Below are 23541 nucleotides of genomic sequence, written 5' to 3' on the forward strand. Positions count from 1 at the left end.
GGCACCCCCAAGGTGAAGCCAGGCATCCTAGCGCTGTTGGGGCCATTGTGGAGATTAAGCAAGCTATTGCCCAGAGTTGCAGAGTGGGACCCATGATTAGAATAGGCACCGAGGCGAGAATTATCAGGTCCGAGAAATTGAGCCCAAGACCCGCCGAGGCGGGAATTGAACCCTGGTATGGGCCAGCTCTCTGCATCAGGGTCCGCCGCTCTAACCGCACCTAACCCCCCTAACCAAGGCCTCAGTCAGCGTCTCTGTGACAAGTGTTGCATAAAACAGGCACCCAGATCACCCCCACACCACGTGCCCACCAAGCCCAAATTCGCACCCATAAGTGAAGCACTCCTGCAGTCCACCAACGGCGGCCTCCTGCAGCCTCCTGCACACCCTGCAGCGCATAGTCTGACACCTGCACCAGGGGGCGCACCAGCCCTCTCCCCAGCTGCGGCCCCCGGAGCGCTCCCACACCTGGGCCCGTCTGCTGGGAGCTGCGCAGTGTGGGGGCCTCCCAAACGGCAACCCTTAGGCTTAGGGGAACTGGTCCGCCACACTCGCCCGCATTCTCCGTCCTCTGGAACCCAAATGCTCTCACCTGCACACGCCGAGGCGGGCACTGGCCACGGCAACCACAACTCCCGCAACCACTGCTCCTGCGCACCGTCGCCTCCCAACCGCATCAGCATCTCCACGCATAAACCTCCCCCGCTACCACCACCCACTGACCTGCCAAGCCACACCCTGTGTTCCTGAGCACCCCATCCACGCATCCGCAACCCTCAACTGAGCCACCAACCACTAGAAACCGGCCCCCCTTCCCAGGTGTCCTTCTCCGCGTCCCAGCCTTCCCGTGTACCCGCCATTCTAAAACTTCGCACCCAACTCCCCGTGATCGCCCTCATCCCCTCTGCCAAGTGTGTATGTGTGTGTCTCTGTGTGTGTGTCTATGTGTCTGTCTATGTGTGTGTGTCTGTGTCTGTGTGTGTGTTTGTGTGTGTGGCTCTGTGTGTGTGTGGCTCTGTGCGTGTGGCTGTGTGTGTGTGGCTCTGTGTGTGTGTGTGTGTGTGATATGAGCTGGAAACCCACATCCCACAACCCACACCTGCAGTGTATATGAGACACAGCAGTGTGAGAGACAGCATTGTGTGTAAGAAAGACAGCAGTGTTTGAGAAACAGCAGTGTGTGTGAGAGAGACATCAGTGTGAGAGACAGCAGTGTGTGTGTTCTAGGGAGAGACAGCAGTGTCAGAGAGACAGCAGTGTGTGTGTTCTAGGGAGAGACAGCAGTGTCAGAGAGCCAGCAGTGTGAGAGAGAGAGAGAAAGACAGCAGTGTGAGACCTTTTATTTATGTTTTGGTTTTTGAAACATAAATTAAACGCATTGTTATTTGCAATGTCAATAGCTCAAACTTGCATAAATACGCGACCGATTGTATTGAAAATGCAATGGGTCTCGCATTTGTGAGAGATTAAGCTATTGGTATTTTAGATGACAATGCTATTTATTTATCTGTTTTCAAAACCAACACATAAATAAAAAGTTTGTCATTTACAATTCCAGTAGCTCTAACTTCTGCAAAGGCGAAACTTGCATTGTAAATGCCTGTTACTCTACCTTCCTGTCCCTTTCTTCCCTCTGCCCTCTCGTCAAACTCTCGCTCTCATCCTTCACTTCATCTTTTTTCTGTCTTCTCTCCTTCCCTTCCATAGCCCCTATATGTTTTCTATATTTTGTGCCTTTCTTTTTTTTCACTTCCCCAATCTTGCTCCGCTCTCTGTTGCCCACCTTTTACTAGTCATCGTGGCATGTTTCATTTATGCGTCCTGCGTCGGACAGTGCCTTATGCCGTCCCCCGTCTTTAAGGTGACTTGGCAGCATCTACCTGGGCCGGGCAGACCGATTGCAAATAACACTGACTTGACACTTATGTGACCTACATTTGAGGTTAGAGAAACCAAAACACACGCATGCATTGCTGAAAAGATCTGATTTAAAGTGTATGAAATGGAAATTAGAAAGCGGAACCATCTTTAGTCATCGTATCTCATCACTGGTAGATTGATAGAGACCCGACCCCAGAATCTAAGGGTTCTATGTTATCACGTGCAGCTGCTCTGCTACACACAGGCCCAATCTGGCCCGCCTTCCAGTGAACATCTGGGGCCGTAATACACCGAGTGCCCCTGGGGCCGTATTATACGGTAATCCGCCCCTGCTTTCGTGGGCTTTTTACTAAATGTAAGGGTCATACTACTGCCTGTGACGACTGCTAGCAATGTTGTGCAGAAGCATCCATCTGGGTAGGATCATAGCCATAATGATATAAAGGTTATTGAGTAAAGAAGTAATTTGCCTGTGCATTTCAGCAATCAAATAAGTATATTCGGCACAAAGTGTAATGCATTGTTCCAATGCTTATTGCATTTATTTTGACTGATGTTCTAGTCCGTTTGCGGGATTCCGGAGTCCAGATGAAGAGTTTCTCTATTGAAAACAACATCTTCCATTACTGATTTATTTTGAAGGGAGCTGGCTGAAAGATCACTGAAAAATACATAATATCATATGAAACGTGGAACACTTGAAAATATAGTTATTATAGTTCCATTTGGCAAAATGATATGCTTTTTACTAAAACGTCAGCACAAATAATACATACAGGGATGGAAAAGCATTAAGGAAACTCAATAAATAAAACATTTAAGAGCTGGAAAGCCAAGGATGAAGAATGTCAAATGCATATAATTCTTTCCTGCAGTATAATCGAAGTTATAATTGAAAGCAATTATCCTGTCATAGGTTTGGCAACCGACCCACATACGTTATAAAAACAAATAGAGAAGACTTAAATACTGTACTTTCAGAAAAATGGTTCTGGAAATAGCTGGTTTAGTAACTACCCAAGCATGAGCGGTGAAGGCCGCATTACTGCTCTAAGTGACTTCATATGAACGAAGCCTCTTTGCCTTTTGTGTTTTAGTTTTACTCCAACTCTGGCCATTTATTTCGTTCTCCATACAGTGGGTAGAACTTAATCAAATAGGATATGCTCATAACCATATAAAAATACAGAAATGCTTAATTTAATAAAAACTGGTCTTTGATACTGTTCCAGTGCTGTTTGTGGGCGCCCTGGACTCTATCGCAGCATCGTTTCTGTAGGAAGCTTGGCCGCCAGCAGTAGCCTCTGAGCAGGATCTGGTGGCATGGAGCAAAGTACCAGACTCAGAGTCACATAAAGTTCATTGAGTGTTGTCTCATTCTTTGAATTGGCAGGTGCTGGGCTAGGATGTCCATCCCAGGATAGATCTGATTTTTACAAGCACGAAGCCTATAATAATAATAATAATAATAATCCACATTTGTAAAGCGCACAATCACCTGTAAGGGTCTCTAGGCGCTGGGGGCAGTCGGGAAGATTAAGCAAGCTATTGCCCAGAATCACATGGTGCTGGGCTAATCTGCCGCCAGCCCTGGGGATCGAACCGTGATCCCCAGATTCCGGAGTCAGTCACCCTGGCCGCGGCGCCACACCTGGCCCAGTTTACTGCTTCAATGCAAACCCTATCAACAGACCCATCAGTGTCGGGGTCCAAGCACTTGTTCAACAGGAGCTTTGCACCAATACCAGGCTGTGAAGTTCCCAGCTGCCTCTTTCATAGTGCCTCACCAGTCCTGTTGTCCTGCATTGAGTTAGACCCATAGACTTAGATTTGAGTTGTTCAGAATGCTTACTTACCAACAGCGACCTGTGTTTTATGATTAAGGTTTCACAGTTTGGTTTTCAGACAGCACATTCGAACATAGACTAGACTGTTGAGAGACAAGCAGGCTACTTAATTAGTAATATCAAAGCAGCCAATTACAAGAGGTTGCTGGAGCCCAAAGGGATTCTCCTTGATGGTTCAGACCTTTTCATACACCCACTTACAAATAACACCATGGGTAATCCTCCATGCTCCGGAAAGGTCGATGGACCTTTTCCACTGTGTGGGGAATTAGAGCTCCCTGTGGAATAAAGTCATCAAAACATCATGGACATTTATGATTTACAATGAGTCAATGATGAGAGGGTGAAATTGTTTTAAAGGCTTTATTTACCTTAGTCTTCTCAAAAATAGATTATGGGAACGCTCTCTTCCTCCACACTCAGAAGCGTGTCATAACGAAGCTGCAATCTATTCAGAACGCGGCTGCTAGGATTCTCCTCAACATCCCTCGCCGCAAATCTACCACCCTTGGTATTCGTCAGCTTCATTGGCTGAGAGTTGAGAGCCGCGTAAAATTCAAGGCCCTCTGCATTGCTTATAAGGCCATACATTGCACAGGACCCAGATTCTTGATCGAAGCTTTTCAGCTCTATACCCCCAAAAGGCAACTAAGATCGGCCAATACCAGTCTTCTGCCGGTGCCACGTACAAGATCAGTCACCTGGGGTGATAGGCGCTTTCTCGTGGCCACTCCAAAACTTTGGAATCTTTTGCCAACTGCCATAAAAGCCGCTCCGAATCTGATCAGTTTCCGTAGGCTTCTGAAAACATGGTTGTTCAACCAGTGAGAAGATGGTAGGATGATGAACCTTTGTTGCTCCACAGCGCCGAGACACCTTCGGGTATTTGTCGCGCTATAAAAGTTGCGTAAATAAATAAATAAATAAATATTTTATCTATAAGTTTAGAATCTGACATTTCTTTATTCAGTTTAGTAATTTACAGAATTAAGAGAAGAGATTCAATATCAGTAATCAAGACGTGTTCCAAAAAGAAACCCAGTAAGCTAGCTAAGTGACCTATTCTAAATAAGTCCCCTCAGAGAGTTTGGTTTGAAAGGAGTGGTAAATGAGGGTCGAACTTCTCACAAAGTTGTGCTAGAAAACTCAGCTGAGTTTCCCACAATTGCAGTAGCAACTATTTTAGAATAGTGATCCGTGCTGTAGCATTCTTCACAAATTAATAAAGGAATCACCTCAAGAGATCTAAAGGAAATCAACTCCCCATAAAGAAGAATTTCGGGTAGAGGAGAAATCCAGCAGCAAGACTACCGGACATAAAGAGGAAGTAGAGGTGTGCCACCTAACTAGCTAGGAACACTTGTTATTACAACTTTTGAAAACATGTATCAATCTTCGAAGACACCTTCACTCGATGTCCAATCAGAACAGCTCATAAGGTGGTGTTGTCAGTCAAACAATGCATCTTCTTCCGATTCCCAAAGTCTGCACTCTCGTCGTCTGGATCGGTACAGTTTTCTTGCATAACTGTTACATGAGGGAAGGTTCCCATGAGAACGCTCTTACCTAAGTAAATACGCACTATGAGTTTCAGCGTAGAAACAAAGCCTTGTCAGCAAATATGAAAACATATATCAAGTTAATGTGGAGCAACATTTATAAGTCTACATCACCATTTGTCCTTTTACAGTTTTAATAATTCTATTATTCTTAGTGGAAATGAGCTAACATGGGGCGAGGGGAGCTAAATAAATATAATATTGAAGTCAGCACATTGCTAAGAAGACATCAATGTTAGGCTGTGGCACAGAATAATTTACTATGAACAAAGGTCAAAAAGGAAGCCTCGGGCCTCGTCACTGTGATGGAGCAAGGAGTCGTAGAAAAGAGACTTGCTCGGAAGCAATCCTCTCGTTTAGCTCATTAACATGTTATTAATTACGTATACATAAACACATGAATTAGTGAAGCTTGCATATGTGTTTGCTAAAAGTAACGGCTCGAACAAATTATTAAAACTGCTCTAACTGGGAAATCTTTACTGCGCATGTGTCAACTGCATCTATGTAATGTGACGTATTAATGCTTGGAGGGAAATTCTTCCGCATGAGCAGAAGGCACTAAAATGGAGTCTTGAAGACTCGCGTGCATGGCACCTGCTTAGCTGAAGCGAAATCGCGCTATTTTCCTAATGATAATGCGGGGAAAGTATTATTAAGGAAAAGGGGTTAGAGTATAGATGGGTGGTATACAGTGAAACAATTTATTTTTGGAAATAACATCTGTCTTTCTGACTTTATCACTAGTGCGTATTTGGGCCTCTCGTGTATTTTATTTATTGACCTTACACCCTTGTTACCATCCTGTGTTTTTTGTTGTTGTTATTGTTGCTCTCTGCTGGCCGAAGTGAACTAAGTCATGTGATAATTGCGCATGACAACTGAAAGTCAACCTGGAAGAATGACGTGTGGGTCGGGAAGAGGACAAGGTCGAAATGTGCCAGAAGCAGCAGTGAAAAAAATCAAAATAAATGAGTCTACATGTTTATTTGTCAATATTTGTTGCAAATTAAATGTGAATGCGGGTGGGAAAATAAAAACATGAATAAAAATTAAGGGGATGGGTTTGTTAACAATGGGCTAACTAAAAAAGTGATATGTAAGCATGGTGTGATGATCTTCCCCCCTTTGCCTGTCCAATTAAATTTAGTATTTTTGCGATATGGTACATAAAGAGCAGAAGGTATAACTGAGGTTGTTTTTAGTTAGATGAAGATTTGCTGAATGCTGCAGAGCTCGGGATACTGTCAGACAGAGAGACGTCAATACTGAGATGCTGTGAGCCGTGGGTGCTGTCGGAGTAACGAGAGATGCTGATGAAGAATCGAATGCAGTACCATCTATACTAATTTAATTGGGGTTAAACAGAAGATCGCGGAAGAATTTTGAGGAGGAAGAGAGTGTCAGACAGGGGTGCGATGCAAGCGTCTGTGCTATAGAGGTCATCTATCCTGTCCTGAATCCTGTCTTGAAGCCTTTGTCTCCTGAAACTATCCCTGGGAGCCCTTACCAGCCCTTTGGCCAGGGGGTTGGCCTTCACACCATCCTTTGTAACTATATTTTATGCATTTGCAGATGTTGTTTTCTCTCTATCCTCTCCTTTGTGAGCACAAGTCATTGCAAAGTTTTGAAGTATGTTTGATGATTGATTAATTGAACTTTCTTTCCTATGAGTGATGGTAACTGTACTGTAATTTTGAAGTGGTACACCTGCAATTAATATAGAGAAAGACTTGAAACTTACCTGAGTCTGTGGTTATTTACTTCAAAGTGTAGAAAAGTTAGAATTAAGTTAATTTTCACCATCAACTAGTTCAACTAAAGGTCCACTTTTTGATCAGTGAAAGGTTAGCTAAAAGTAAGAAATAACTATTCTTGAATTGTGGAAAATCATAAACTTTTACTTCAGCGGTTTACTCAATGGTGTGTGTTTATGGGCCCAGGTGAGTATATGTTATTGGAGTGTCTGGTGTTGGTACACCGCTCAGTCAACTGCACAGGCTAAAGTAAAGTTGTTTGGTACAAAAGTTTTGAAAGCATGCAATTATAAAGGAAGCATTTGTAATAATATCTTTCACATCTGCATTTGTTCCTCTACAATATATTTTGGTTTTGTTTGTTTGTTGTACTAAAAGGCATTTGCACATTTTGTGAGTCATTTCTAAAATGGACATTTCATTTGTTTTTTAAACATGTTCTAGATTGCATTTCTAATATGTTAAAATATGTCGATTTCTGAATATGTGGTAATTTCTTCCAGGGGCAACAACAATCTGTATGAAAAAAATTGCCATCTTTGCTGCCATTTGCAATGCTATGTAACACACTTTGACTGGGTGGCTACTTAATTATCACTATTAAAGCAGCCAATCACATGGAGGCAACAATGCTCTGTAATCAAGAGAACAATTGAACCCTCTTTACTGCTATAGTCAATGCTGTGTAATGCACTTTCCACATCCCTTACATACTCCTCGGCTCGCTTCTTGCTTGTTGTACTGGTCCCAAAGAGTGTCACTATTTCAGAACGTAAAAGAGCTATAACTGAACGCGCACTATATTTTAAAGTGGTGTATTGCTGTATTACGAGATTGCTTGACTATGCCTTCGTTCCATTTCCATGGTCTTTGTTTCAGTTTTCACCATTGGGTATGGAACATGCTCGATATGAGAGAGGCAAGAGTTGGTTGTATTTGACCAGTATGTTGGCTTTGGTATGTGTTAGGGTATGCTGTGGCTGTATTTTGTGTATCCACTGCTCATGTCCTCATTATCTGCAGATTCATTCAAGACAGTTTTGAAGCGAAGCTGCTAACACTATTTTCGACTTTCTTAATTGGGGGAGGAAGGTGCGTTTAACAGTATCATATGTGTATGCATTGTTTGTTTGCTCCTTCCAACCGCTGAACCTCATTTCTCTTTCCAGCCATCCATTTGCTTTGGAACTGGTATCACTTTGCAAGGAGGAAATCAAGAAGTCTAAAGACATCCCAAAACTCCGATCCAGCATAGCAGTGTGAGTTACCCGGTGTTTGTGCTAGCAGCAACAAAAACCAGTACATGAAAAACTGTAAATGTATTATACATGTTATCCAGGCTTTCTCATGATACAAGGCTTCGTTAAGTCACGTTATTTTGTTTATTTTCCTCAACTTCTTTAGAAAATAAGCTACTTAAGTAATCTTATTTCATGTACATTTCTATCAGACTTTGACCTAAAACCCCCTCTATGTTCCTTGCACCTCCCTTTTTTTGCAGGCTGAACAGGTACAATAGTCTTTGTTACGTTGTGCAGAATTGTAGAGCATGCTATCACCCAAAAGGATATTCTAGCACTGAGCAGATGTGAGTCTAGCCAAACTTAGTAAATAGTGGGACTACTTGAAAAGCCATTGCTTCAGATTCCTACGTAATTCTAAAATTTGGTAGGAGTTTGTTATGAGTAGTGGCAGGCTGTTCCACATTTTAGGAACAATGTAAGAGAAGGCTTGATCGCTGCTGGTTTGCGTGGTCTGTGTGTAAGTAGGATTCTTAATGAGTGGAGGTATTTGGAAGGTTTGCCAAAGCAGATGCGATTGTTGAGTTATGCTGGGCCCTTGTTAAGTAATGCCTTAAAAGTATGTGTGAGGAGTTTGAATTGTGCTAGTTTGTGCATAGAAAGTCAGTGGAGCTCCTTCATGTGCGGTGTGATGTGAGTGCCATATAGGCGGTTAAAAGTAATTATGAACACGGAGTTCCGATTGGTCTGCAGCCTTCTGTTTTTTGTTGTGATCCCTGCATGAAGGGTGTTCCTTAGTTCAGCTTGCCTGTGAAAAGGGTGTGCTTTCCAGTTTTCCAGATGCTGATGGGGAGCCATTTGAAAATCTTTCTCCACATCTTCAGGGAATGGAAGCATTTGTCGGTGAAGACATTGACTTGGACACTCATGTTAAATTTGCTGTTGATAACAGTCTTCAGGTTCTTGGTGTGGGTGGTGGTGGTAAGTCCCAGCTCTGTTGGCCACCAGGTGAAGTCCCAAGATGAAGTGCTCTACCGGCAAATCATGATTTCAGTCTTGGCTGTGTTCAGCTTCAGGCAGTTGGCCTTAATCCAGTAGGCAATTTCAGTTCTGCAGACATTAAACTTGTCAATGGGTTGTGCACCGTCAGCAAAGGAGAGGGTGTTGTTGTCATGAGAGTAGATGATGCTTTGGAGAAGGACGGTCTCAGGAGGATCCTTGCGGAACTCCGTAGCTGATGTCACGGGGGTCTGAGGTATACGGTGCCAGTCAGGCTGACTGGGACCTTGTATTCCGATATAATGTAGGCTTTGGATGGGGATGGGATAGGAGACCATGTCAAATGCTGCAAAGTGGTCCAGAAGGATCAGGGTTGCTATGTCTCCCTCCACCAGAGTCATGCAGATGTCATCCATCGCCTTGATGAGCTCAGTTGATATGCTTTGGTTAGATCTGAAACCAGAATTGAGTGGCATTGAGGAGTTGGTGGTCTTTTAGGTATTTGGTGGGGCCTCTGTTGAAGATTTTCTCTAAGATCATGTGGTGAGCAGTGGTTCTTTGGATATGATCGGGAAGCGTTTGTGGAGATCTTCCGAGTCCAGTTGTGGGTTGAAGTTCCTGTAAATGTTGGTGATTTTGTTGCTGAAGAATTGAGAGAGATTGTTGCAGAGGTCCTCCGAGGAGGTGATCGAGTTGGAGTAAGCTGCTTATGAGGTAAAATCATTCACAATGGGGAAGATGTCTTTGCTTTTGTTAGTGTCCAACCCAACAGCCATAGAGAACACAAACCTCCCCTCCCAAGAACTCTGCGGCACTCTCTCTGACTACTTCCACAGCAGGATCACCAATATTTACGACAACTTTAACCTCCAACCCGCCACCTTCAACCCCAAAGACCTCTACCAGCCAATGACCAGTATTAGTGGCCAGTGATTATCAGCGAAACCATTACCACCTGGTCTCCACTCACCACCCTGACCACCTCAGTCATCATGTCTTCCACCCACTCCAGGGTGCCCATCGGCCTCTGCCCCACCACCTCTAAAACCTTGCTACGAAGCTCGCAGCTCACCAGCATCCTAAACACCTCCATCTCCACAGCAACCTTCCTGGAAAACAAAGACGTCAGATCCTTCCTAAAGAAAGCCTTCGCTGACCCCAGGGATCTCAACTATTACCAGCCAATCTCCCTGCTCCCCTACCCGGTTAAAGTACTGGAGAAAGCCAACAACCAGCAGCTCACTAAATTCCTGGTACAAAACCACCATCTGAAAGAGACACGTTAGTGATAGATTCCTTAGCTTAGAATATCCCCAGGCATCAGACTGGAGCCGGAATTTTTTTCGTCAGCAGTACCACTGCACGCCGGTAGGTGGCGTTGTGCAGCTCAGCATCCGTCGCTGGCGTTGTAAATGCCAGGATGATATCACAGAGACTACTTGGGCCCCACCCATGCGTGCTGACGTCAGTTCTTTCTTTTTCCGCGCCAGCAAGTGCAGATCGGGTTAGAGCATGTACCATTGTCACTATTTGACTAATTTTTTTGAGGCCTTTGTCTCTACTTCTTTTGAGTCCTCGACTACTGGTGCCACGTAGGGATGCCTGGATTTAAATCCTGCGGGGCCTGTCGCCATATGATGTCGGTGGCCGACCCCCATTGCATTTGTCTCTAATGTTTGGAGCGTGACCATGACTCCTGGTCATGTTCCGACTGTCTGGCCATGGCTCCGAAGGTTTTTCAAAAGCGGCCCGAAAGCTGCTTGAAGCCCGGAAGCCGTCTCCACGCCATTCACGGTCCAGGGCTCGCTCGAGGGACCGATCGCGGAGCCATCACCATCGCTCCTCGGGGTCCAAGTCTTCGCCTTCGGAATCGGGTAAGCGACGTCACAAAAAGAAGTTGAAGAAGCATGATCACTCTCCGACATCCCCTCGTCGGTCTCCAAACGCGGACGATGGGGCCAGGGGTTCCCCCCTGCGGCTCCATTGGAGCCTGGGAGTCCCGCGGCCTACCCACCTCATCCGGGTCTGTCAGCGACTCCGGCCCAGGTGCAAGAGTTTTTTTCTGGCATGGACCGCATTTTCAGGCAAGGGCTCCCTCCGGCGCGCCTTCTGGCCCGCGGTCCCTTTTGAGGGTCCTTGCTTGCCGTCCGTGCTGCCGTCTGCTCCGCCTCTGGTGCCGCAAGGTCCTCCGCCGGCAGCTCGAGCCCCGGCACCTCAAGATCCTCCGCCGACAGCTCCAGCCCCAGAACCCCAGGGTATTCTGCCGGCGGCTCCGGCCCGGCACCCGCTGCGGCTCTGTTTCCGGCGCCGCCATGAGTTCCGTTTGTCCCACCTCCGCCCTTGCCCAACTTTCCAGGCAATTTTGCTTTGGCTGGGACCCTAATTGGGGCATGGATCCGGATCGGCTCCCTTTCCGATGCCATTGGAGCACTTGTTTTTCCCTGTGCCTCCCACACCGCTGCCGCCTGTACCACGGGCCGTGGAGGAAGCGGATGACTGGGAGGAGTCGGAAGACCCTCTTGCACGGGAGTGCGAGTCTGACAATGAATGGGTGGAGGACTCAGAGGACACAGGCGGCCTTGACCTTTCCTCCGAGCCAGGGTTTATCATGGAGGAGGGCGCCACATATACTATGGTGCTCCGTAGAGTAGTTGAGGCCCTTGACCTGCCTACTGTCACCCACATGACCAACCTCCTTACAGAGGTACTTCAGCCGGCGGCAAGTTCTACGGAACCTCTGCTCCTGTTTAATGAGGCATTGACGGATGTCCTGATGGGCACCTGGTCTAGGCCAGCCACAGGGGTTCCTGTGGATAAGAACATGGCCAGGCGTCAGCGCCCGGCACCGGGTGACCTGGCTTTTTTGACAAATCATCTGACTCCCGAGATTCTGGTCATCCAGGCTTCCACTTCCCAAAGTGCGTTCCCTACTGCCCCGCCGGATAAGGATTCGGAAAAAGCTGGAGCAGTTTGGCAATAGGTTGTTTTCCTCTGCCAGCTTAGGGCTGCGGTCAGTCAACACCACATGCTTATTGGGCCATTACTCTCACGCTGTGTGGGACACAGTGGCACAGACACTGCCCCAGTGCCCGGAAAAGGTTCGGGCTGTACTTTCCCAGGCTGTTGCTGAGAAAAAAGATGCTGCAAAGTTCACCATTCGGTGTGGCCTGGACACCGCAGACTCCTTAGGGAGAGCGATCTCCACAACAGTGGCCCTGCATCACCATTCCTGGCTGCAGTTCACTGGGTTTTCCGGGGGATGTCCAGAGTTCCCTCATGGACATACCTTTTGATGGTACTCGCCTGTTTGGCGATAAAGCAGAGCGTTTCAAGGACTCTCGGGCTACGGCCAAGTCCTTGGGTCTCTCCGCGACGCGCCCAGCCACGTCTACAATCTGAAAGAAACACGTTAGTGTTAGATTCCTTACCTTAGAATATCCCCAGGCGTCAGTCTGGATCCGGAAACTTTTGCGTAGCAGTACCCCTGCGCGTCGGTAGGCGTCGTCTGCAGGCGTCCCCTGCGGCTCCGCGTCCGTCGTCGGCGTCGTGCGCCGTGATGACGTCGCTGGAGTACATAGACGCCGCCTCCGCGCGCTGACGTCAGTTCTTCTTTTTTCCGCGCCAGTGGACGCAGATCTGAAGAGCAGTACTCCGGTCTTTGACCAAGTTTTTCGATTGTTTTTTCTCAATTGTGCCTGATAGGATGCCTGGGTTTAAGAATTGCGATGACTGTGAGCGCACGATGTCGGTCACAGACCATCACCGCCTCTGCCTCCGGTGTCTGGGCCCCGACCACGACGTGGACTCCTGCGTCGACTGCCGGGCCCTTACCAACAAGGCTAGGCGGGAGCGGTCCCGCAAGCTACTGGAGCTCCGGGTGTCGGCCCCACGTCGGGACCGGGAGCGGTCCCGGTCCGGCCGGAGGTCGAGAGAGCGTTCGAGGGAGCGGTCGCGGAGCCGCGCCGGGCGCTCCGGAAGACGACACCACTCGTCAGGATCGTCAGGTAGGAAGCACAGGAAGTCGGGGCGTCGTCATCGTACCCCCGACTCCCCCCGACGCTCGCGCGATGCGGCCGGGGGCTCGGGTGACCCCAACCCCGCGGCTCCGCGAGAGTCGCCGGCGCGGCCTGCCTCATACCCTCCGGTCCCTGGGCATGGCGCGACGCCTGAGGAGATCGAGGCGTTCCTCATGGCCATGAGGGCGCTCGCTTCTCCGACGGGGCCTACGGTGCCTTCGGGCCCAGTGCTGCCGTCTGGGGGCCCTGGCGGTTCGGGTGTCCCTGCCTCGGCGCCGTCGGGTGCTCCGGCCCCGGCGCCGCCGACGGCTCCGACCCCGGCGCCGCAAGGGCCTTCGGGATCGGCGCCGGCTGGTCTTCCGGCCTCCCCGGCGCCGTTGCCATCGGGGTTACCCCCGACGCCGCCCCCGCGCGGCGCCGGTTCTCCACTGCCGGTTCCGGCCGGCGGTGGGGTTCCGGCGCCGGCTCCGGGCGGCGCCGTCCCCTTACCTTCTCCGACGCCGGACGCGGCGCCGGACGGGCGTCGCTCGACGCCGGTCCCGGCGCCGATGGGGCCCATGAACCCCGAGGAGCCGGTCTTCATCATTGACTCCGAATACGGAGAGGATGAGGAGTACGGTGAAGGTTGGGAGGGGTCCGAGGACCCTCTGGCTCGCGAGTGCCAGTATGACCCGGACTGGACAGGTGACTTGGGGGATGCCAGTGGTTTGGACGACTCTCCTAACCCTGGTTTGATCTCTCCTCCTTCCGTGGCATCGGTGGAGGGAGCTGCCTATTCTGTGGTGCTGATGAGGGCTGCCAAGGCCTTAAACCTTGAGCTCCCCGTCGCGGCCGTGAGGCCTAACATCCTCACCGAGGTCTTCAAACCGCAGTCATGCCCACTGGAGCCACTGCTGCCGTTTAATGAAGCCTTGTCTGACGTTCTGTTGGGCACGTGGTCCAGGCCCGCTTCAGGTGCGCCTGTTGATCGGAACGTGGCCAGGCGCCACCGTCCTTGTCCGGACGACCCCAAGTACCTGTCTACCCACCCCACTCCTGAGAGTCTGGTGATCCAGGCCTCGACCTCCCAGTCCGCATTCCCGTCGGCCCCGCCCGACCGGGAATCCAAGAGGTATGACCAGTTTGGCAAAAAGGTCTTCTCGTCCATTAGTTTGGGCCTGCGGTCTTGCAACACCGCCTGCCTCTTGGGCCGCTACACCCACTCTGTGTGGGATACGGTCGCGGAGCTGCTGCCAGAATGCCCCATGGAGGTGCGGGCAAAACTCGGTCAGGCTGTGGCTGAGGGCCGAGATGCAGCGAAATATTCAATTCGGTGTGGTCTTGATACGACCGACTCGCTGGGCAGAGCTATGTCTACGACGGTGGCGATTCGTCGCCACGCCTGGCTGAGATCCGCCAATTTTTCGGCTGATGTCCAGAATACACTGATGGACATGCCGTTTGATGGCTGTCACCTGTTCGGTGACAAAGCGGACCACGCGCTGGAACGCTTCAAGGACTCCAGGGTCACGGCCAAGTCCTTGGGTCTCTCGACCCAGCGTCAGCAACCGGGTTCGTTTCGCCCCTTTCGTGGCCAAGGAAGGGGCGCCCCCACACGTGCTGCCAGCCACGCGCCGCAACAATCCTTTCAACGCGGTGGCGGCCGTGGAAACCGCCGTGGTGGCGGTCGGGGACAACGGCGGGGTCAGACCACACCCTCCCCCGCAGCATCTACCCCAAAATCCTCCTAGTCCGTGCTTTCGGCCCCATGTGACGCCAGTGGGTGGCAGGGTTCGCCATCACCACGCTCACTGGCGCACAATCACTTCGGACAGGTGGGTGCTGCAAATTGTCCGAAGGGGCTACTCCCTCCCCTTCGAGACCTCTCCTCCAGCCATGCCACCGCAGAACCACCGTGTGTCGGGGGACCACTTGACACTTCTGCAGGAGGAAGTTACGGCCCTCTTGGCCAAGGGGGCCATCGAGCGCGTTCCTGGGCCAGAAGTAGGGCGTGGTTGTTATTCCCACTACTTTCTGGTGCCCAAGAAGGACAAGGGGGGCCTACGTCCTATCTTGGATCTAAGGAACGTCAACGGCTTCCTCCGGAAGGAGAAGTTCAAGATGTTGACGTTAGCTCAGGTCTTGGCTGCTCTAGACCCGCAAGACTGGATGGTAGCGTTGGACTTGCAGGACGCCTATTTTCACATCCCCGTCCTGCCGGCCCACCGGCGTTACCTGCGGTTCACGGTAGGCCAGGAGCACTTTCAGTTTATCGTGCTCCCCTTCGGCCTTACCAGCGCCCCACGGGTGTTCACAAAGGTGATGGCGGTGGTCGCAGCCCATCTGCGCAGGTTAGGGGTTTCAGTCTTCCCCTACCTAGACGACTGGTTGTTGAAGGCGGGCTCGCCCCAGACAGTCGTCCACCACCTTCAGATGACGGCAGACCTCTTGGACGACCTGGGGTTCTCCATCAACGTGCCGAAATCACACCTGTGTCCCTCTCAAAAGCTCCTTTTCATCGGAGCGGTTCTGGACTCGGCGCAGTTTCGGGTTTATCCTCCGGAACGGCGGGTTCGGGATATTCAGGCTTTGATTCCCATCTTTCAGCCGCTATCCCGAGTCTCGGTCAGGTTGACGCTGCGGCTGCTGGGACTGATGGCTTCCTGCATCCTTCTGGTGCATCACGCCAGGTGGCGGATGCGGGCTCTGCAGTGGGACCTGAAGTTTCAGTGGGCCCAGCATCAGGGCAACTTGTCCGACCACGTCTTGATCTCGGAGGGCACTGCGAGACAACTGCAGTGGTGGCTTACGGACCGCGATTGGGTCAGGGGCAAGTCCCTCTCCCTTCCCCAACCGGAGCACGTTGTCGTGACGGACGCGTCCCTCCTGGGCTGGGGTGGCCACTTGGGAGAGGCAGAGATCAGAGGCATCTGGTCTCCGGCGGAGTCCCGGCTCCATATCAATCTGTTGGAGCTGCGGGCGATTCGTCTGGCACTGAAGGCATTCCTCCCCTTTGTCAACGGGAGTGTAGTGCAGGTGTTCACCGACAACACCACCGCCATGTGGTACTGCAACAAACAGGGCGGAGTGGGGTCGTGGACCCTTTGCCAGGAGGCTCTGCGCCTCTGGCAATGGCTGGAACGTCAGGGCGTGACTCTGACGGTTCAACACCTGGCAGGTTCTCTGAACGCCAGGGCGGACGAACTCAGCCGTCGGTGCTCGATGGATCACGAATGGCGTCTGAACTCGGACGTGGCGCAAGGCATCTTTCGGCAATGGGGAGAGCCTTGGTTAGATCTATTCGCCACAGAAGAGAACGCGCAATGTCATCAGTTCTGCGCGTTGGAGTTTCCAAGACGGCACTCGCACGGCGACGCCTTTCGGCGCGAGTGGAGTTGCGGTCTGTTATACGCCTTTCCGCCTATACCACTTCTGCCCAGAGTGCTGAAGATCATCAGGCGCGACCGGGCCCAAGTTATCCTTGTGGCTCCGGACTGGGCTCGAAGGTACTGGTATCCCGAGCTACTCAGCATGTCAGTCGGTCCCCCGATCCGCCTGCCTCTTCAGGAGGACCTTCTGTCGCAGCAGCAGGGGACGGTCCTCCACCCGAACCTGTCCAGTCTCCACCTCCATGCTTGGAGATTGAGCGGCGGCAGTTGAGGCCATTTGACTTGCCTCCTGAAGTCTGTGATGTTATTCTGGCAGCCAGGCGTCCCTCCACTAAGTCGGTATACGCCTGTCGGTGGAACAGATTTGTGGCATGGTGCACAGCAAAGGCTGTGGATCCTCTCTCTGCCCCTCTTTCGGAGGTTCTTCTGTTTCTTCTTTCTCTTGCCCAGCAGGGCTCTGCTCTGGGCACTATCAAGGGCTACCTTTCTGCCCTTTCAGCCTTTTTGAGGCTTCCTGATCAGCCTTCTTTGTTCAAATCCCCGATTGTAACTCGGTTCTTAAAAGGCATCACTCACATGTTTCCACCTGTTCCGTTTGTGATGCCTCAGTGGGATTTGAACCTGGTTCTGACCTTCCTGATGTGTGCTCCCTTTGAGCCCCTTCATTCTTGTCCTCTCCGTCTCCTGACTTTAAAGACGGCTTTCCTGGTTGCCATCACCTCTGCCAGGAGAGTGAGTGAGCTCCAGGCTCTTTCTGTCCAACCTCCTTTCCTGTCCATTCATCCTGACAAGGTGGTTCTGAGGACTAGACCTTCTTTCCTGCCCAAGGTTGTTTCGGCCTTTCACATCGGGCAGTCCATCACCCTCCCTTCCTTCTTCCCGCCTCCGCATCCTTCAAAGGATGAAGAGCGGCTCCACCGTCTGGACCCAAAACGTGCGCTTTCATTCTACATGGATCGCACACGCCAGTTCCGGGTGGATGACCAACTGTTTGTTGGCTACGTGGGTGCGAAGAAGGGACGGGCGGTTTGTAAGCGAACCATCTCTCGATGGGTCGTCCTCTGCATCAAAGCGTGCTACTCTTTGGCTCGGAAGGAGCCTCCTGTTGGGCTGAGGGCCCATTCCACTCGGGCCACGGCGGCTACTACTGCCCTGGGCCGGGGAGTCCCCTTGCAGGACATTTGCCAAGCGGCTACTTGGGCCTCGCTGCACACCTTTGCGAGGCACTACTGCCTGGACAGTCAAGTCCGGAGGGATGGCTTCTTTGGCCGTTCTGTCCTCCAGGACTTTCTGGTGTAGTTTTGTATTGATTCGCAGACCCACCACCGGGGTTGGTATTGCTGGGGTATGTATTCTAAGGTAAGGAATCTAACACTAACGTGTTTCTTTCAGATGAACAAGTTACTTACCTTCGGTAACGATATATCTGTAAGAAACATTAGTTAGTGTTAGATTCCTTACCGAACCCACCCATCCTCCCCGTTCTGCGAACTGATACCTAGGGTTAAGGTCATCCCTTTCAGGGCCCTAGTTTGTACATGGCACCAGTGTTGGTTCTCTCATGGCTCTGCGTCTCCTGGCGCGGAAAAGCTGTGTGCAAAGAACTGACGTCAGCGCGCGGAGGCGGCGTCTATGTACTCCAGCGACGTCATCACGGCGCACGACGCCGACGACGGACGCGGAGCCGCAGGGGACGCCTGCAGACGACGCCTACCGACGCGCAGGGGTACTGCTACGCAAAAGTTTCCGGATCCAGACTGACGCCTGGGGATATTCTAAGGTAAGGAATCTAACACTAACTAATGTTTCTTACAGATATATCGTTACCGAAGGTAAGTAACTTGTTCTTTTGCTCCTTTTGTGGCCCCGGAAGGGGCACCCCTGCCCGCTCGTTCAGTCAGAAGCCTGTGAAGAACCAGACTCAGCGCGGAAGTGGGCGTGGAGGCCGCCGTGGCGGCACAGCGGGCTGGTAAGTCCACCTCCGCTCCCGCATCATTCGCCTCAAAGCCTTCCCAGTCCGAGCTTTGGGGTGCACCTCACGCCAGTGGGCGGCAGGAGTCGGCATCACCTTCCACACCCCTTCGAGTCTACCCCCCCTGCCATGCCAACTCAGTTCCACTGCATGTCGGGGGATCATTTTGCGCTTCTCCAACAGGAAGTTATGGCCCCCTTGGCCAAGGGGGCCATCGAGCACGTTTCTGGGCCAGAAGTAGGACGTGGTTGTTATTCCCACTACTTGCTGGTCCCCAAGAAGGAGAAAGGGGGCCTGCGCCCCATCTTGTACCTCAGGAACATCAATTGCTTCCTCCGGAAGGAGAAGTTCAAGATGTTGACTCTGGCTCAGTTCTTGGCTGCCCTAGACCCTGGAGACTGGATGATAGCGTTGGACATGCAGGACGCATATTTTCACATCCCCGTCCTGCCGGCCCACCGGCATTATCTCCGGTTCACGGTAGGCTATGAGCATTTTCATTTTGCTGTACTCCCCTTCAGCCTTACCAGCGCCCCTCGGGTGTTCACGAAAGGGATGGCAGTGGTCGCCTCCCATCTGCGCAGGTCAGGGGTATCAGTCTTCCCCTTCTTCGACGAATGGTTGTTGAAGGCAGGCTCGCCCCAGACAGTCGTCACCCACCTTCAGACTACGGCCAACCTCCTCCATTTGCTGGGGTTCTCCATCAATGTGCCGAAGTCGCACATGAGTCCCTCTCAGAAGCTCCCCTTCATCGGAGCGGTTCTGGATTCGACGCAGTTTCGGGGTTTTCCTCCTGAGCAGCGAGTACGGGATATTCAGGCTATGATTCCGATCTTTCAGCCTCTATCCCGGGTTTGTCAGGATGACCCTCCGGCTCCTGTGCCTGATGGCCTCTTGCATCCTGCTAGTGCAACATGCCAAATGGCATATGCGGGCTCTGCAGTGGAACCTGAAGTTCCAGTGGGCGCAGCATCAGAGCAACCAGATCTCAGAGGGCACTGCACGAGAATAGCAGTGGCGGCTCACAAATCGTTATTGGGTCAATGGCAGATCCCTCTCCCTTCCCCAACCAGAGCACACACTGGTGATGGATGCGTCCCTCCTGGGTTGGGGCGGCCACTTGGGAGAGGCGGAGATCAGAGGCCTCTGGTCTCGGGCAGAGTCCTGACTCCTTATCAACCTTTTGGAGCTTCGGGCGATCCGACTGGGATTGAAGGCATTCCTTCCCTCTGTCCGGGGAAGTGTAGTGCAGGTGTTCACAGACAACACCACCGCCACGAGGTAACAAACAGGGCTCGGTAGTGTCGTGGACCCAATGTCAGGATGTCATGAGGCTCTGTGCCTCTGGACATGGCTGGAACATCAAGGCATTACCTTGGTGGTTCAACACCTGGCAGGTTCACTGAACGCCAGGGCGGACGAACTCAGCCGCCGGCGCTTGATGGATCAAGAATGGCGTCTGAACTCGGACGTGGCGTAAGGTCTCTTACTGCAGTGGGGAGAGCCTTGGTTAGATCAAATCACCACTGAAGAGAAGGCGCAATGTCATCAGTTCTGTGTGTTGGAATTTCCAAGGCGGCATTTGCTCGGCAACGCTTTCATCCTGAGTGGAGTTGCAGTCTGTTGTACACCTTTCCGCCTATACCACTTCTGCCCAGAGTGCTGGAGAAGATTTGACGCGACCAGGCCCAAGTCATCCTTGTGGCTCCGGATTGGGCACGAAGATACTGGTATCCCGAGTACTCAACATGGCGATCGATCCCTCGATCCGACTGCCTCTTCGGGAGGATCTTCTGTAGCAACAGCAGGGGACGGTCCTCGACCCGATCCTGTCCAGCCTCCACCTCCATGCGTGGAGATTGAGCGGCAACAGTTGACACCTTTCGATCTTCCTCCCGAAGTCTGTGGTGTCATTCTGGCAACCAGGCGTCCCTCCACTAAGACGGTACATGCCTGCATGTGGAACAAGTTTGTGGCATGGTGCACATCAAAGGCTGTGGATCCCCTTTCTGCCCCTCTTTCTGAGGTCCTTATTTTTCTATTATCCTTGGCCCAGCAGGTCTCTGCTCTGGGCACTTTCAAAGGTTATCGTTCGGCCATCTCTGCCTTTCTAAGGCTTCCAGATCAACCTTCTATCTTTCATTCCCTGGTTGTTAGCCGTTTCCTGAAAGGTATTACACACACGTTTCCTCCCTTGCCATTCATTATGCCTCAATGGGGCTTTAACCTTGTCTTGACATATCTGATTTGCGCTCCTTTGGAGCCCCTTCCTAACTGTCCTTTGCGTCTTCTCACTCTCAAGACGGCTTTACTGGTAGCTATCAACTCTGTCAGAAGAGTGAGTGAGCTCAAGGCTCTTTCTTCCAAACCTCCTTTCCTTTCTGTTCATCTGGACAAGGTGGTTTTAAGGACCCGTCCTTCTTACTTGCCAAAGGTTGTCACACCTTTCCACATCGGGTAGACCATCACTTTGCCCACCTTCTTTCCACCTCTGCATCCTTCAAAATCGGAAGAGAGGCTCCACCGTCTTGACCCAAAACATGCACTCTCGTTCTATCTGAAACGCCCACAACAGTTCTGGGTGGATGATCATACTATTTGTTGGCTACGTGGGCGCCAAAAAGGTCGGGCTGTGCACAAATGGACCATCTCTCAGTGGCTTCTTCTGTGCATCAAAGCATGTTACTCGCTGGCTAAGAAGGAGCCTCCTGTGGGGCTGCATGCCCATTCTACCAGAGCGACGGCAGCCACTACTGCCTTGGTACGCCGTGTTCCCTTCCAGGACGTTTGTCAGGTAGCTACTTAGGCTTCGCTGCACACGTTTACCAAACATTACTGCCTTGACTGTCAAGTCCGGAGCGACGGCTTCTTTGGCCGTTCTGTTCTCTGTGACCTTCTGGTGTAATATTGTTCGCAGACCCACCACCGGGGTTGTTATTGCTGGGGTATCTATTCTAAGGTAAGGAATCTATCACTTTCGTGTCTCTTTCAGAGGCACAAGTTCCTACTTGTGTAACGATATATCTGTAAGAGATATTAGTTAGTGATAGATTCCTTACTCCCCCACCCATCCTCCCTTTTCTGCGAACTGATTTCTAGGGTTAAGGTCATCCCTTTCAAGGCCCTAGTTTCATGGCACCAGTGGTCAGTTTCTTGCATGGCTCTGTGTTCCTGGTATGGAAAGTCGGTAACAGAACTGACGTCAGCATGCATGGGTGGCGCCTAAGTAGTCTCCGTGACGTCATCTCGGAGCTTACGACGCCAGAGACGGACTCGGAGCCGCACAACGCCACTTACTGACGCACACGGGTACTGCTGACGAAAAACGTTCCGGATCCAGTCTGATGCCTGGGGATATTCTAAGGTAAGGAATCAATCACTAACTAATGTCTCTTACAGATATATTGTTACACAAGTACTAACTTGTGCATCTCACCCACCCCCCCTCTCTTGAGAACCGTATATAAAACCCTCCATTCCACAGGGTCAAAAGCCTTTTCAATATCTATGAAAAGGGCGGCAGCTTTAATGCCTGGATCGATTTGTGCTAAGGTGTCAAAGACCTTTCTTAAAAATGGTGAAGGAACGCACAGGGAAGAAGCCCGTCTGCCTATTTATTTTGGTAACGGGGGGCCAATCAGTTTGGCGTCTGTATTCAAGAGCGAGAGGGGCCTGTAAGAGGAGCAATGTACCGGGTGTTTCCCATGCCTGAGTAACATGACCAGGATGGCCTCCCGCATCGAAGGGGGCATAACTCCTTCCTTTGCCATTTCTTCAAATAAATTCATCAAGTGGGGCTTTAGGCGTTCCTGGTAGGTCTTTCTAGAATACAACCGTGATTTTTTTATTAGGAATTTCTTTTAATGCCGCAGCGATTTTGGTTGGCCGTAGGGGGGCCAACAGCCTTTCTCTGTCCGAATATTAGAGCTATTTTATTCTGGATAAGATAATCTTCATCGGATTCAGATATGTTGGGTGTTTGCGTGGTATACAGGCACTCATAATTCTCTCTGAACGTCTCAACTATTGCAGATGAGCGCCTTACCAACACCCCGCTTTTATCATATATTTGCGCTATCTCATTCTCACCTCTTGGTGGGGGTGTTAATTTGGCCAATACCGAACTAGGTCTATTCCCTTCAGCATAAATTCTTGCCGTAGCATACTTCCCCAGATGTTTGACCTCAGTTTGCGCAAGCTCATTGAATTTGTCTGTTTGCTCTAATTAGGTATAATATTTGGGGGTCGCTGCTTTTCTGAAAACGTTGCTCAAGTTCTAACAATGTCTCCTCCACTTTGCCTAGTTATGTTCTGATTGATTTAAGTACACCCGCATGCTTTGATATAGTAATACCTCTCATGTAAACCTTAACGCCTCTCAAATGGTGCTCATTTTAGGTACACTCCCTTTATTGGTGTTGAAATACTGGTCTATGGCCTGGCCCATTTCCTCCCGAAATACAAGGTTCAATAAGGAGTATTGTGGGAATCACCATTTGAATGCACTGCGACGTAAGTCCCTAATGACTATTTTTAGCGAGACAGGGGAGTGATCCGAGAGAATGCGAACCATGTGTGTGCATTCAGTTATGAGGGGCAATAATTCTTTTGAGGCATACCAATAATCTATTGTGGTATGGATATCGCGGACTGAAGAGTAATGTGTGTACTCCCTACCCAGGGGTTCATTGTGCCTCCAGACATCTACCACCACCTCCGCCTCTGCCATCTCAGCAATTGCTCTAGCAGTTTTAAACGGGCGTCCCTGAGGACCTTTTGATCTGTCTAACTCTGGGTTTTGTATACAATTAAAGTCAAACCCCCCCCTTGCGCCCCCCCTCCCAGAGTTGTGGTATATCTGAATGCCGTGTAAGGAGTGATCAAACTGGGGGTTGTCATAA

The 23541-nt window shown here is 50.7% G+C and overlaps 1 protein-coding gene across 3 annotated transcripts in view; it reads left to right on the forward strand.

Annotated features, from left to right (window-relative positions):
• Nucleotides 1–23541, forward strand: part of TBCD (tubulin folding cofactor D) — a 2218561-nt gene that overhangs the window by 2058405 nt on the left and 136615 nt on the right. For all 3 annotated transcript variants that reach the window (XM_086930600.1, XM_086930601.1, XM_086930602.1), the window contains one exon: nt 8214–8303. In XM_086930600.1, coding sequence (XP_086786726.1) covers nt 8214–8303 — 90 coding nt within the window. The remainder of the gene's footprint in view (nt 1–8213; nt 8304–23541) is intronic.

The sequence above is a fragment of the Lissotriton vulgaris genome, chromosome 7 (genome assembly GCF_964263255.1).
Source record: "Lissotriton vulgaris chromosome 7, aLisVul1.2, whole genome shotgun sequence".
NCBI lineage: Eukaryota > Metazoa > Chordata > Amphibia > Caudata > Salamandridae > Lissotriton > Lissotriton vulgaris.